Here is a 15,218-nt window from a genome sequence, read left to right on the forward strand (position 1 = left end):
TATAGTCTACACACACACACACACACACACACACACCGTGCATGCACTTCTCTCTTCACCTTCCTTTTTTCTCTTTCTTCTTTTTGGAAAGGAACTCAATAAGTCTTGATTGCGCCTGTACGTACTTTTTAGTAGCGTCTTACTGAGCAGGTGATACGAACTTGCTGTTTGTGTCGTTGTTTTAGCTTGTCACGCAGGCGTTGCGCGTTGTTTCTGCCCCCTGTTGTTGCCCGTGCCCTCCTTTTTCGTTCTCTTACCCCTAACTCCGTGTGCTACACCGACAGTCGAGTGCCGCTACCAAAATTCGCGTACACTACGTCCAACCGTTGTTGACTCTCTCTCACTTTCTCTTTCGCTGCCAGCTGCGCACCGCGCAGGTTAATTCCCTCCAAAATAAAAATGTCGCACCTTTTCAGCCGCACGTACAAGGCGCCACCGGCGCGGATGACGCGTAAGGCCGGTGTGGAGGCGACGGACGCCGGCATCCACGTCGAAGAGGCGCCGGTGACAACGCGGACGTGCCACAGCTGGAGTTGCTACGACCAGACCGCCGATGAGACGGTGGTGGTCGCCCTGCACGTTCACCAGTCGTTGCATGTGGAGGTGGTGGGCGCTGGTGGCGACGGCACAGGTGGATCGCGTTGCACAACAGCGCAGCGGTCTTCGTCGTCGTCGCCTTCGAAAAGTGGGGGCAGCCCCAACAATACTACCGCAACTACCAACGACGATGGCAACCCCGACAACCAAGAAGGGCTGTGTGGGTACACGTGGGAGCTGACGTGGCTGCCGAGCCCTTCGCAGTCGGGCATGAACTCCTCCTGCCCTGCCACACCGACCTCTGCGCGCTTCACCTTCCCGCGTGCGACGCCACTCGCCCACTCGACGGTTCGAGGCAGCGGAGGCGTGTTGTTCTTCTCCAGTCGCCGTGTGCTGATCGCGACGGAGGCGACAGAAAACGACGGGGCAAGGACGGGTACCTCTGCCCTACCGCATGTGTTGCTGGACAGCTTCGTCGTGCAACGACAGCCGTGTGCGGCCACCACAGCAACCACAAAAGGAATATCCTCTTCGGCGTCGCATCAATGGCGGCGTGTGGCGGGGGCGGTACGGCTGCCCTGCCCACTCGCGGCTCCCTTCACTCCGACTGCTGGTCCTGCTCGTGCGACTCCTCTGCTGGTTTACGGTGTGCAGGTTCCCTCAACGACTGCCAGCAGCAGCAGCACGAACGGAGTCCAGATGCGGGTGCTGTACGTCGCTGCCATCTCCACTTCCATCTCCGCGTCAAACGGCCGTGGCAGCGAACAAAGTGTGCTGGTGGGCGTGGCAGACCTGTGGGAGACGCCGGACACACCCGCCGATCCGCCAGCACCGTTGCAGTGCGTGCCGCGGCATACCGTGATGGAGTCGCCGCTGCAGTTGGCTCTTTCCCTCCCCAGACCCCGCAACACACACGCACCACTTTCCAGTAGCGCTGCGGCGGCGCTCCCTCTCCGGCCGAGCGACCTTCTTTGGGTGTACGTGGCAGACGTCGAGCGAAACCGGTGGGCAGGTGCGCGTGGCACACAACTGTACGGCAGCCTCGTCGCGGTCCTCCCATGCCTGTCGGATAGCGCGTTGTCAGCGTCATCAGCCGCGACTTCAGCAGGGACTTCCCCATTAAGTCGGCTGCTCCCCGCGGTGCCGTGCTCCGGCTTCCGCGCGGCGTCGCTGCACGGCGTGTTGGGAGTTGTGAGTCATGAACTGGATGTCCTTGCAAAGGAGCAGGCCCTTCGGCAACACCGCGCTGACCGCAATTCAGGAGGGCGTTCGTTCGCGGTGGATGAGGAGGAAACAGTCATCGCACAGCTTCTGCCCTCCTCGGAGTGCAGCGTCTGCGAAGTGGAGATCGGCCCTCCTGTGGAATCAGTCCAAGCGGCTGCCTCGACAGCGCAGCTGCCGCCGTACACGAGCGTGCTGCTGTTTGTGTTTGACGGCGTGGTCGCGCGTGGGTCGGTTCATGCGAAGCAAGGGCTGTACACCACCCAGACACCGCCGTGGAATGAAGCGGCAAGTGCGGGTGCTGCTTCGGTTGCAGTTGTTCACCGTGTCCCCCTCGCCCGGACACTCTGGCGCGGCTTAACGCCTGTGGTGCCGACCTCCGCGAAGGCAGCTCATCCAGTTTACAGCGCCGCTACAGGCAACACAGCTGCAGCACCCCCGGCAGCCTACTCCACCACAAACAATGCAGACGTTATGGAGGACCTTTTCTCATGGGCGTTGACGGATTTGGATCGCTGGGCAGAATTCCTGGCCGCGGGCAGCAGCGCCTCTCACGCGGTGGCGAACACGCCAAGGGCAGGCACCTGCGCTGATGCAATCGCGGACGAGAGAGAGGCGGGAGAGGAGGAGGAGGAGAGCATTGACGCAGAGGGCGAAATGATCTCTTCGTCTCCTCCGTCCGTCGCCACAAACACGGCGGTCGAGTTTGTCGCCGCGGCCACCGCCAGCGTCGCGTGTTGTCTGCCGAAGAGGAACGCCCTTACGAGCGAGTTAAAGGTGTGGTACTACGTCTCGGACGGCATGGGTGGACCAGAAATACGTGCAGGCACTGGAGCAACGACCTCCGGTGTTGCCGCCCTCCCTGTTGCAGCTGCTCCGGCGGCCGCGGCGGCGACGGCGGCGTGTCTTCCGGCGCCCGGCACGGAGGACTGGGAAGCGCACGTGGCGGAGTGGACTGTGTCTCGCTGTCTTCATTCTCCGCTTGCTTCGTCCACCAGGGCAGAGGACGCAGACGCCGTGGCCATTGTGTCCACGTACAAGGTACTGAAGATGTTGTGGGCGCACGCGCTGCTGGGCACCATGGGTGCGACGCACGGTCCTCCTCCTCCTCCGCCTGCCTGGCCGCAGGTATTAATGAATGTGCTGCACGACACGGCGGCCGACGCGGGTCGGCACCGCACACGCCTCTACGTCTACGCCCGCGCTGTCGCATCTCTCGTCTCCGCGGGTCTTGCGTCGGGCAGCAGCGGCAGCAGCAGCGGTAACAGTGCCCGCAGGGAGGCGGAGCTAACCCACATGCGTGCGGCAGCCGTCGTGTTCCTGCGTCTCGTTCTGCGTACGCTGATCGAGCTGGATTGGCGCGCCGGCGATGTGGATGGACGGCGGTGTGGGCAGTGGATGGCGCGGTGGTTTCTCGGGGAGGCCGCCGCCGTGCCGCAGCCACGCCGCAGCCGCAGCACCGTCGTCGCCGCCGCGGAGGAAGAAGAAAGCGAGAATGAAAGCGGCACAAGGACGCTTTTGGCGGAGGGACGGGCGATGCAGGTGCTGATGCAGCTCGGAGCGTCGGAGGAGGTCCTGGCGTGGCTGCGGCGGATGGTGCTTCTCTACACGTGCCGCTGCTGCCAGCGACCGCTGGAGCTGACGCTGGCGGACGTGGTGGCGGCTGCGGGAGTTGACCTGGATGCGCCGGGTGAAGAAGGAAAAGCGGCAGAAGAGTCGTCGCGTGATGGGTGGAGCGATAGCGAAGACGATGGTGCTGACGAAGAAGCACGAGCATCGCCGGCCGGTCCTCTGCCACGGAAAGCGCACAGTGAAGCCGACATGGCGGAGTGGCAGGCATCGATGGAATACGCGTTGCTGCGCATGGCGCGGCCCGCGGCGCTGCATCGCCTCCTGCACGACCTCTCCTGCACCACAAACAGTCGTTTTGTTACCGCCGCCGTCGCCGCCGCCGTACCTGTGAAGGCGGTCATGCTGCACGGCCTCCTCACTGTGGCGGATCTGCACTCACTGGTGGGTGTTGGGTGGACCGCCGCCCAGATCCACGAGGCGGCGCCGCTCGGCTTTAGCTTCGTCTGCCTCCTCGTGGATGTCGCGATGCGGGTGACCACCGGCACATCGGCGAGCACCGCGGAGGGCTATGAGACGCTTGTTGCTGCGGCGCTGGATGCGTGGGAGGGAGGGGAGTGCCGCGGTGCGTCTGCCGCCTCCAGTCCGGGCGTGCGCGTGCCTGTGTATCCGCTGCTGTCCCTCTGCGACTCTGCCACGGCTACCTTTCCCTTTCCCTTCTCCCTCCTTCCACCCTTACTCACCGTGTATGTGTGGTATCACGTGGTGGACCGCCTATGCAGAGCCCTCAAACTGCTGCCGCAGCCGTTAACCGAGGCGGGCGTGCGCTACGGAGATGAGGACGAGGAAGATGATGAAGGCTTGTCTGTGTGGTCGAAGCGCGGCGGCACGGATGCGCCTCAGCTCAAAGGGCTGCATCGTGGGCTCTGCGTGCTGCGCTGCCTTACACAGGACAACCCTTTTTGCGCAGAAGAACTGTTCGCCGCCATGCAGCTGGTCTACCCATCCTGTTTGGAGGAGCATCACGGTGGCGTGGAAGATGGGGGAGGTAGTAAGGAGAGCGAGCTAACAGCATCACCATCTTGGTGTGCACAGTTTCTTGCTGCCTGGCAGCATCTGTTGCCCCTCGGGGCCCCTCCGTTGAGTGAGCAAGACGCCGCCGCGACCTATCGAGAGCGGTGCTTGGCCCGCAGCCCTCGCTTCGCGGATCTCATGCGCGTGCTGCATCTTGTCTACGCAAGCGCCGGCAGCGGACACGTACTGCGCGCGCAGCTGTGGCGTGCCACCGCCGGACCGGAGACGGCGTCGCAGCAGCGGGAGACAAGAAGTGCCACCGCCCACACACGCTCGCAGGCGCAGTTGGAGCATTCCCTAACAACCTGGTTGATCGATGCGGCGGTGCGTCAGGCGAACACCGCCACGACGGCCCTCGCATCGCAGGCAGGCGATCGCGCCACTTTGTCATCGGATCTTGTGGCGCCGTGGTTGATCCAACTTGTGGCGCACGTGTTGCTGTGCGACTCGGCGGCCGTAACGGACGTTGGTGTCCATGAGCAGCTGTACGCTGCCCTGGCCCAGGTGAGGCAAAAGGTCAGCTCGGCCACAATGGGGGCCGCTGCTGCTGCTTCTGCCAAAGTTGCCCTCGCTCTTTTGCGGCCGTGTCTGATGTACGCGTACCCGCTGCTGCTCCAACTCGCCCTCGCTGATGAACTCGCAGGCGATCCACCCATTGGCGACGCCGTCTCTGCACCGGCTTCGCACGGAGGCACGAGAAACGGGACGTGTGAACCGACGCGGGAGCGCTTCTTGCAATTCAACGAACCTCTCATGTGGCGCGGTGCGACAGGAAGGTCGCCGGACAGCCCACGGCAGGGGCGAGAGCTGGAGCAGCTTTGCGCTGGCGAGGTGTGCGAACGTGCCCGGCGACTACTGGGCCGCATCGTGGGACTGTACGACGCACCGATGAATACCTCCCTCCGCACCAGCAGCAGCAGCAGCAGCGGCGGTGCAGACCGTCGGTTCCGCGTCCTCGCGTTGTTGCTGCCACTGCAGCCCTCTGTCGTGGACCTCGCAGTGCGTCAGCGACGACTACTTCGATGCAGCGTCGAGGCTTCGCAGCAGCAACAACACCACGTTCCACCGGGCACGTCCACGCGGACGCACGCATCGGATGACGAGCGCGCGGCCTTTACGGCACCGCCTCTCGACTCGACGTCTTCCGCCATTACCACAGAAACCTCTCGCAGCAGCAGCAGCAGCACTGAACGCGTCGAATCGGGTACGGAGGACGCGTTGGAGCTGGCACACTTCTACCTGTCGTCGATGGCTGCCTATTTCATGGCAGCGTCCGCCTCACTATCGAAGCCACCTCCGCAGCCACAGCAGCAGCAGCGGTCCCTAAGGCATCTGGGTTGGTTTACGGTGGGCTGCGAGGTGATTCGACGTGAGCTGCGCACGTACGTGATAACGGAGCTGTTGCTGGCTCGATGCATTCAATGCCGCAACGACGCACCGTCGTCGACAGTGGAAGCGAAGGAGTGGTGCCTCGTGGCGTCTGCGCGAGAGCTGAAGGCCTTTATTAACGCGCTCGGTGACGCAATGGAACCGGTGACGCAGGCGCTGGTGGAAGGGCTTAATTTTCCGCTTTACCACTCCGTCGTGCTGCTGCTCGTCTTCGATCTTCTTCATCAACTTTTCCTTGTCGAAGCGAGAGCGGGCACGCAGCGTGCAGACGCCGTCGGGTTTGCGCGACATTCCACCACGGCTATTCGTGCCGATGCCTCTCGCGCTCAGCTGGTGCGGCGGTGGATACACCACGTCGTTGCTCCCCTGTACCGCGACCTCGCCGTGGAGGATCAGAAAACGGTGTTGCTCGTCCTGTCAAGCGACTTCGTCGAGGAGTACCTGCAGGAGAGCGGTGAACGGACTCGTGGCAGCGGCAACGCAACGCAGCGGCAACCGAGTCCACCCACAGCGAAAGAAACGAGCGTCCCCGCGTACACCGAGTCGGACGTCCATCACGCGTGGCAGCAGTGGCGACAGCAGGGAACTGCTGCGCTCCTCCTCCCTACCCCCACAAGCTCCAAGACGGAGGCGGCGGTGCTGGCGTGCGTGGAGCAGTGCATCGCGGAGAACAAGCGGCCTCTACTGCACCTATCACCTTCGTTGAGGGCGCTGCCCAACGCGACTTCAACGAGGGATTCGCGTGCTGAACCAACGACGTTTGAGGGACAGCGCAGAGACGCCAACACCGGCAGCAACAGCAACAGCAATGGCAACGGTAACGGTGGTGGTGGCGGTGCATCGTGGATGGAGGCGGGCAGTGCCCTCCGTTCTACCCTCCTACACACCATCGGCGGTAGAGCCCCTTCCCGGAGAGGGCAGCAGACCCGCAACTCCTCGACCGCGCTCTCATCATCTTCCACCATTACCACCACTACCGGTGCCCCAACACCAGATCCAGCGTCTCTCACGGAGGAAGAAAGGAAATCACCGTTGGCGGGTCAGGCCTCGACAGAAGCTGCCTCCACAATACAAAGAGGCCGTGGTCTTTCGGTGGCGATGGCTGACGCGGTGGCGCACTCCGCCTCGCTGGACACGGAAGAAGCCATCCAGCTGCTGGGTAAGGAAGAGGCTTTTTTGCGGCGTCAGCTGTCCCGTCAGCTCTTCACCGCACAGCAGCATGACTTCTTCGCCAGCCCAGCCTTCCAGCACGCCCTCGTCGATCTTTACCTCGCCATGCGCGCAGAGAAGCGTCGGAAGGAGCTCGTTTCTTTTGCGCTCGATCAGCTCGATCTCATCTTCGCGTTTGAAAGTCGCGCCGAACAGCTCCTGCACGGGCACTGCCGCCGCGAGCTGCGACAGGCGTGGGTGGACTACGGTGAGCGTCAACGGCTCGCCCTGCATCGCCTGCTGCAAGAGGAGCACGAGGCGCGGATAGGAGTGCAGGCGGTGGCCTACGCTGACCGCGCCACCCTGCTGGCAGCGGCGCAGGCGGAGCAAAAGATATGGATTTTGCAAGACGAGGGTCGTCGTGGTGTGGCGCTGCTCGAGCAGGATGCGCGGGATGCGCTGAGCGTGGCGGCTGCGACGGCGCACGTAGAGCTCGCCCGACGGGCGGTGGAAGCGGAAGAAGACGCGTATTGGAAGGCGGAGGAGGACGAGTGGGCTCGCATGGAGCAGGAAGGAGGCGAGAGCGGCGTCGGAGGGGTAGCTTCCTCAACAGCACCCCAGCCGGTGAGGAGCAGCGGTGCACAAAAGGCATGGAAGAGGAGTGGTGATGTGGATGCTGCGGTTGCGGCGGTGGCCTCCTCTTCGTTGCCGGCGGCCGCACTCCCTGTCCCTGCTCCCTCTACGCAACAAGACGTCGAACCGACCTCTGTAAAGGAAGACGAGAAGGAGTCGTATTTGCAAACCGGACTGGCGCACGCTGCCACGGAGGTCGGCACGAGCAACTTATTTGGTACGTTGTCGCGCTGGCAGACGGCGCTGCGCGAGAGAGTGGCGCCCGCACCCGCCAGCCGCAGGGCGCAGCAGCAGCAGGAGGACGATGACGCAGAGAACACGGACGCCTCGCACGCGGCAGCGCCGTGGAGGGATTCATCGATTCCACCGCTGCCTGTTCCGCAGTCGCGTGTGGCGGCGAAGACCGCGCCGATTGGAAAAGCAGCGGACGTGGGAAAAGGAAGTAAAGAGAAGGATGATTGGGGCTGGGGATCGGATTATGGTGGCGACGACGTGGTGGAGGTGCGGCCCAGGAAGCCCGCCGCGCACGCACACCCGCACGAACTGCCACTAACCGTTCCGCCGGTCATACCTCTTACCTCTCGCCGCATTCTGCCACTGCACGGCTCAGCAAACGCAGCAGCGGCGGACAACGCCACGGTGCCGTCGTGCCCACTGCGGCACCTGCGCGAGCAGCCGCCCTCGAACAAGCCAACACGGGTAAAGAGGAAAGGACTCGCCGCGACGCTGCTCGCAGAAGGGACATCAACGACGTCGACGGAGGAGGCAGCCCCGCCCTCTCACGCAGGCGTGGCACGATGGCACCAACTCCCACCTCTGCAAGCACTACCACGTGAGCAACCGCAGCATACATGCCCCGCTCAACGAACACCGCGACCCTCCAATACGGAGGAGGCCACGCCCAACCCGGTGCGCAGCATTCTCTCCGCCGTGGAGGCGGCCGCCACAGAAACCATCTCCAAAAACCGGGAGGACCCTGAAACGTCGCTCTCCACGGATCGATCGGCAGAGGTGACGAGCGCTATGGAGGCGCAAGACAGTCGCATAACGACTACCGTCACAGCACAGCAGAAGACAGCATACAGTGCGGCGTCATGTCCAACCGACAGGTGGGCTGGCGACGGCAGCGGTGGCAAGAGCATCCACGGCAGCGGAGAAGAAGGTGTGGAAGCCAAACTTATGAACACAGAAGTCGAACCAGCGGCGGTGGCAGCAGCAGCGAAGAAGGTTGACCATGTCGTTGTTTTAGAGAAGGAGGAGAGCAACAACGACAACGTGTGGGGGTGGAGCGACGAGGACGACGCAGCACACAACGCCGCCGCTGCCCAACCGGTGGTGGCGGACGAAGAGGAGAGGGAGGAGGAGCAGCAGACTCCGTTGCTGACGGCCCCGCACGGCAAATCATCACCGTCTCGTCCATCAGGCGAAGCACCGGTGGATGCGATGAGCGGGACAACCGGGCCGGGTCATGCGCGGTCCATCCCCGTTAACGAGGCGCCTCTGGTAGAGGAGGAGAAGCCACATTCATCTGGTTGGTTCGACGCGGACGAGGGCACGTTTGGGAGCGAGATCGTGCCCATGCAGCAAGCCGCTGCTGCTGCTGCTGCTGCTCCGCCTCACCGTCCGTCTGCGGGCGGGACAGAATTGGAAGACGTGCAAGTACAGCAACTGTACATGAAGGAATTGGAGACGCGTGAGCAGCTGCTCAACTTAGTGTAAGTAAAAGGAAAAAGATGAACAGAAAAACCTTTGGTGAGACTGCTTTGATAACGTGGAGAGGAAGCAACTTTCCCCCTCTTGTTTGTGGGGCGTGAAAGCGTGTACTCTTTCCATACGTAGACGCGGCGGTGCGCGAAGCAGAACTACAGCAGGTGGGTGTGTGCGTCTTCTACGATTTCTTGAGAATGCACCCCCGAGATAGAACGAAGAGGGAGGTTTCTTTCTCCTCCTTTCCCTTCCCTGATATTCGCAGTTCATCAAATATATATATTGACTATCTTCCACGCCATTCTGTCACGTCCCCGCGAGTCAAGAAGTGCCGCATCTTCTATTATCCTTATAACTCTTCTTACTATGTTTGTTCTTTCTGATGTTTCTACGACTCTCTTCTCCTTTTTTTTTTAAAGGGTGTTGGAAGCTCACTCGAATGCACATCGAAGGTAACCTGCCATAATAGCGCCGCTCACACACACACACACACACAGACACACCGATCCCAGCGTTGTTGACGCCTCAAAGCACTGATTACCAAACGGTACTTTGCTTTGTCTTGGAACTACTACTACCACTACTACTACTACCACTACTGTTGTTATTCATTAGTATTTCCCATGGCCACGACGGCGGACTATGTCGGCAAGAACTGCCCTTACTGCGGTGCCATCGACAGCATCGAAACCGACGAGGCACGCGGCGAGGCGGCCTGCACGGCGTGTGCCACCGTGATCGCCATGGGCCTGGAAGAGAGTGTCGCCACCCGCTGGGAGAAGGACGTCACCTTCGCCGATGCGGACCGCGAGGACTGGCGTGACGCGGAGAACAGCGGCAGCGGCTCGAGCGGTCGGGCCACGGCGAAGAACGCAGGTCTCACGCGTGAAGAGGCCGCCGCAGCCGCAGCCGGTCTGCTGCGCCGCCCCACGCAGTCCACTGATTCCTTTGACGCCGCCAAGTACGAGAAAACGAAACTGCACCCCCGGCAGTCCCGCGCGCTGGAGGCGCTCTTTCGGCTGTCGCGACGCCACGATGAGGACATCTTGCTAGACGCGATGGCGCTGGCGAAGCGCTTTGTAGGCCACCGCCGTGAGCGCAGTGTGCGGGTCGAGCACCAGACCGAGGTGGCGGCTGCGTGTTTGATGCTCGCGGCGGAGCGCCATGGGCAGCCGATCCCGCTCGGGGAAGTTCGTGTGTTGGACCCGTCGCTAAAGGATGTCGAGTCGCGCCGGCGCGAAGTGATTGAGGAAACGAACCTGCGAGATGAGGTGGGGAAGCTGGATAAGAAGATGGTGCCCAACTTAATTCATTACTACCTGCAGCTGCTGCAGCTGCCGCTGGTGCGGTACGAGCAGCCCTGTCTGGCGCTCTTTAAGGCTATTCGCAACTGCGAGGCGACGAACGACGCAGGCGCGGCGGAGCTCGCCCTTTTGGTTGAGGCAGAGAAGGTTGTGATGGCGGTGTTGCTCGCGCGGACGGCGCCGCAGCTGCGATGGGGCAACAAACCCACCGCAGCACCCGACCCCGCCGCCGAGCCCCCGGCCGCCACGCTCTACTCCAGTTTCGCCTCCAGCGCCCACCTGCAGCCGCAGCGCGTGCAGAAGATCATGCGCGTCGCCGAGAAGGTGCTGCCGCGGCTCGCGGCGGAGTTCCACCGACTCATTGTGTTGCCGGAGTTCGCCACCGCGACGGTGCGCAAGATGGGGGCGGCGGTGGCGTTACAGCCGTTGCCGTCGGCGTCCGCAACAGGGCCGACGCGGGGGATGAATGCGACGGCACACGAGGCGGATGGGACGGCCAGCTCCGCCATGGCAGGTGCGAAGCGTCCCCGTAGCCGATCTACTAGTCCCCCTGCGCCGCCCTCTACCACGCCGTAGAAGATAATACTGATATCAGAAAAGGCGCATCGCACCTTCTCACGAGGCATCGCGGTTTTTTTTACTATTATTGTTAATGTCGTCGTTGGTCGTGTTGCGTCTTCGGTATTCTGCAGCGGAGAACTGACGCCCCACTGCTGCAGCGCAAGTGGCGTTGATGATTTTCCTCTCCAATTTTTCTTTCCCCCACTGGGCCGGTAATCCTCTGCATCACCACCGTCCGACAAAAACAACACCTGCAGCAAACCAGGAAACGCTTTGAATCTGAAGATGAAAGCTCGGGTTTTTTTTGTAGTTATCGTTGTGCGGCTCTAAACTAGAGCCAGCCTTGCATGTACACGCAAGTTACGCTGCTGTGCTGCAGTGTTCACGCTCTTTCAAAGCACGTCTATCTCTGGACATCACCGTTGCTTTCTCTTCTCCTGTTTCTCCCTTTTCCCCTTTCGAATGACACTGCGCGTGTGACGTCGTGTTTGATTCCTCGTTCGCGTGATTCAACTTTTATTGCTCTCTTCCTTTCTGCGCGTTACATCAACCGCTTCTTCCGTTCTCCTTCGTTTCCCATCTGCGCTGTTGGCAAAGATCCTCACGCGCTCCCCTCGATCTATCTGTTCTACACAGTCATCCACCTCACCAACTATCCTTTTTCTTTCCCGAACAACCCTTCTCTTCGCTTCTCAGTCAAGATGTCCTGCGGTGCTGCCAAGCTGAACCACCCGGCGCCCGAGTTCAACGAGATGGCGCTGATGCCCAACGGCACCTTCAAGAAGGTCAGCTCGCGTCCTACAAGGGCAAGTGGGTCGTGCTGTTCTTCTACCCGATGGACTTCACCTTCGTGTGCCCGACGGAGATCATCCAGTTCTCTGAAAACGCGAAGCGCTTTGCGGAGCTGAACACGGAGGTGATCGCGTGCTCCTGCGACAGCGAGTACAGCCACCTGCAGTGGACGTCCGTGGATCGCAAGAAGGGCGGCCTCGGCACGATGGAGATTCCGATACTGGCGGACAAGACCAAGTCGATCGCCCGCGCCTACGGTGTGCTGAAAGAGGATGACGGCGTTGCGTACCGCGGTGTCTTCATCATCGACCCCACCGGCAAGCTGCGCCAGATCACGATCAACGACATGCCTGTTGGCCGCAACGTGGAGGAGGTTGTGCGCCTGGTGGAGGCCCTGCAGTTCGTGGAGAAGCACGGCGAGGTGTGCCCGGCGAACTGGAAGCCCGGCAGCGCCACGATGAAGCCGGACCCGAAGGAGTCCGTGTCGGGCTACTTCAGCAAGCACTGAAAAGGGCATTATGTGACTCTTGTCTACTGTGGTTTTCTTTAAACCACCTTTTTTTTTTCTAACTCGCTGTGAGTGGAGGATGGAAGCTGGGGGATAGTCAAACCGGGGGGTAACGCTTGTTTTCCATTGTGGTGAACAAAGAAGGAGGAAGGTGCAACGATGATGCACAGCTGCTGAGTTTATATTATATATGTGTACTGCGCGGCACTGCGCGTACGCCGCCGTGCAACTTCCTCTCATGATAGTTCTTTTTTTTGCTCTCGACATGACTACCCTTCTACGCTTTCCACTTCGTTCTGCGCGAGCGTGCAAGTCTGCCGGCAGCTCCGGAAAAGAGGGAAAGAAAACATATCGGCTGTTGTTGTTGTTGGTATTTTTTTTTTTTCAAAATGAAAAGCCTGAAGGATGCGCAACGGTGCCGCACGTACGCGTCGTCTCCTACGTAGCACAAGAACGACATTGGCATGCAGCCCTATAGAGATGTAACGGGTGTGCTGTATTGCAAGCGTCTGTTGTGTGCGAGTGGGTAGGTGTGCAGGTGCGTGGACACCACGTGCTGGGGAAGGCACACTGGTTTACGCAGCCTTTCCATTATTATTACTTATGGTGGTTCAGGCAGGTCCACTACGACTTCTCCTCTTCTCAGGCAGCGTTTCCGGGTTTGCCTGCGCAAGTCTTGCGCGGTGCTTTGTTTGGTCTCTTAACTTTTTTGATTCTATTATTATTATTATCACGACTACACGGCCTTCTCTTTATCTAACAGCCAAAGGAAAAAAGAAACACATCTTTCGACTTCTACATATCTCTATATATACATATAAAGCAATGAACTGCGATTGCTCGAGGAGTTTTCTTTTCTTTCCCTTTTCCTCTATTATTATTATTTGTTTTAATTATATGTTTTTGTGTATCGGGAGCACGTTGAAAAGCCCTTTTTTATTTTGAAGAAAAAAAATGGAAGAGAAAGACGCTCCTGAGGAGCTATATATCGTATGCACATTGATCAAAGACAATGAAAGAACACGAAAGAACAGCAAGAACCGTAGCCAACCTCCATCTCTGAAACAGAGCATTGGCGGTGTCATCGAAATGGTGACGAAGGTTACGTAGCAATTTTTGCTGTGGTTGTTGCTGTTGCTGGGAAAAGAAAATGCCCTCCTGCGGGTTCTCGAGAGCTTCCTATACGCCGACGTACACACGCATGCGCGCGCGTACGAGTTGCAGTTACCCGCCACCACGCCGCACATACGCGTTCGTTCCATCGAAATTCGAAAGGAAACCCGCGTAAGTCGCTACGGTGGCAATGAAAAGGAGACAAGTCACCAGTCTTCAAGAGGCCGGATCGGCCCCCTCCTGCACGGCTGCATTGGTGCAACAAATCAGGATGAAAGGGCCACCTCTCTATTTGCTGGGTCGTTCCTTCTCCTTCTTCACCTACGTCAAAAGGATAGGTTCACAACAGCATAACCGATGGGGAAAGTGTATCGTTCACTCAACTCTCTCTCCCTCTCTCTGTCTCTATCTCTACCTCTCTATTTCGAACTTCACATGGCGTTTTACGATGTTTGATCGGCCGCGATTGCGCGCACGCAGGAGTCACCTGTCCCTTTTCACAGCGAGGAGTGAGAGAGGAGTTGCGTATGTGGGAGGCAGGGGGACTACGAGGCGGCGGCACTGATGGTTTACCGTGTTCAACAAAACAACACCAAATATATATATTCTACGAGCGACCCGGCCAACCTGAGAAGGTGAACACTGCGAATGAAGATGAAGCGCTTCACTTGTGATGCTTTGACGACCAGAAGAAGAGCAGAGAAACGCTATAACAGAGCAAAGTGTGTTCTTTGGTCGCGGTGCTGCTGATATTGTCAGCGGCGCAACACGCGTTCGATGGGTGGGCCAGTAATGAAATTCATGTTCCCTGAACGACGACGGCGCTTTCTCGTCCTCCCGCGCATCTCCGACGCATTCTTGCATGCCGTCAAACCCCCGTGAATGTACGCGCCATCACTGGCACTTGAGTTCAGCAGAAAGAGGTGCCCCCTGACCTGTTGCTGTGTTGATCAACGAAGGTGCCGCATCGGTCTAGTCGCTGTTTCGTTCACTACTCTCTCTCTCTTTCCCTTTCTCTATCGACCCTTTTCTGCCGCGTTGTTGTCGTCCCGCACGCGTCGAGCGCCTCTCTTGTCAAACCTGAACTGCCAGAGCGACAGAGTTACTGCGACGAAGGGGACGGGAACAGAACACGCCGCTAAGCAGTCGCCGCTAAGCAGTCACCACGTAACCCGCCATGACGGTGTTCCACCTGGAGAGGTGGTGGAAGCGTAAGGACCACCGCAAAATACGCGGCACCCGCGGCGCACGCTTCGCCTCCTTAAAGTTCCATGCCATTTTTCTTATGAGCGTGTTCGCACTTGTCGAGTACGTCTTTCGCAGCACGGATGCCTTTACGGCGCGACACCTGCCAGACCCACCGGTCCCTGCCCCACCACCGATGGCCAAGTCCCTCGGCTACGCCGTGACGAGCGAGATGCCGCACCTGAAGGCGCTGGAGGTGGAGCTGGGGCCGCCGCCGCATGTGCCGCAGCGTGAGACGTTCAACTTCAAAGGCCTGCGCGAGGAAGGTCGTATTAGCTGACGTGCAGTCTGCCCCGTCGCCCGCGTCATCTTTTCTGTTTTTCCCGTCTACATATATTGATATGTGTGTGTGTGTGTGTGTGTACGCGTCAGTCGTACTTCCTTCCGTTCGCGTACGGTCGGAACGGGGTAGGGGG

The 15,218-nt window shown here is 59.9% G+C and overlaps 4 protein-coding genes across 7 annotated transcripts; all 4 read left to right on the forward strand.

Annotated features, from left to right (window-relative positions):
- Window positions 1-89: 89 nt before the first annotated feature.
- On the forward strand, window positions 90-9,291 carry ABB37_08766 (hypothetical protein; the record flags this gene model as incomplete). The annotated part of the gene is made up of 1 exon (XM_015807869.1): window positions 90-9,291. The coding sequence occupies exon 1, from the start codon at window positions 400-402 to the stop codon at window positions 9,289-9,291; it is 8,892 nt and encodes a 2,963-aa protein (XP_015653527.1). The 5' UTR covers window positions 90-399.
- Window positions 9,292-9,696: 405 nt separating this feature from the next.
- Window positions 9,697-11,159, forward strand: ABB37_08767 (hypothetical protein; the record flags this gene model as incomplete). Its single annotated transcript, XM_015807870.1, has 1 exon — window positions 9,697-11,159. Exon 1 carries the CDS (start codon window positions 9,903-9,905, stop codon window positions 11,157-11,159), a length of 1,257 nt encoding a protein of 418 aa, XP_015653528.1. The 5' UTR covers window positions 9,697-9,902.
- A 465-nt stretch (window positions 11,160-11,624) lies between these two features.
- ABB37_08768 (tryparedoxin peroxidase) lies at window positions 11,625-12,444 on the forward strand (the record flags this gene model as incomplete). 3 transcript variants are annotated; one of them, XM_015807871.1, is made up of 1 exon in its annotated part: window positions 11,625-12,444. In XM_015807871.1, exon 1 carries the CDS (start codon window positions 11,980-11,982, stop codon window positions 12,442-12,444), a length of 465 nt encoding a protein of 154 aa, XP_015653529.1. In that variant the 5' UTR covers window positions 11,625-11,979. The 3 variants fall into 3 exon arrangements, with proteins under 3 accessions (XP_015653529.1, XP_015653530.1, XP_015653531.1); XM_015807872.1 differs by having other exon boundaries at window positions 11,740-12,444; XM_015807873.1 differs by having other exon boundaries at window positions 11,779-12,444.
- A 1,591-nt stretch (window positions 12,445-14,035) lies between these two features.
- ABB37_08769 (putative developmentally regulated protein) lies at window positions 14,036-15,082 on the forward strand (the record flags this gene model as incomplete). 2 transcript variants are annotated; one of them, XM_015807874.1, is made up of 1 exon in its annotated part: window positions 14,036-15,082. In XM_015807874.1, the coding sequence occupies exon 1, from the start codon at window positions 14,735-14,737 to the stop codon at window positions 15,080-15,082; it is 348 nt and encodes a 115-aa protein (XP_015653532.1). In that variant the 5' UTR covers window positions 14,036-14,734. The 2 variants fall into 2 exon arrangements, with proteins under 2 accessions (XP_015653532.1, XP_015653533.1); XM_015807875.1 differs by having other exon boundaries at window positions 14,648-15,082.
- Between the last annotated feature and the right edge of the window lie 136 nt (window positions 15,083-15,218).

Source organism: Leptomonas pyrrhocoris, assembly GCF_001293395.1.
Source record: "Leptomonas pyrrhocoris isolate H10 chromosome Unknown, whole genome shotgun sequence".
Classification (NCBI taxonomy): Eukaryota; Euglenozoa; class Kinetoplastea; order Trypanosomatida; family Trypanosomatidae; genus Leptomonas; species Leptomonas pyrrhocoris.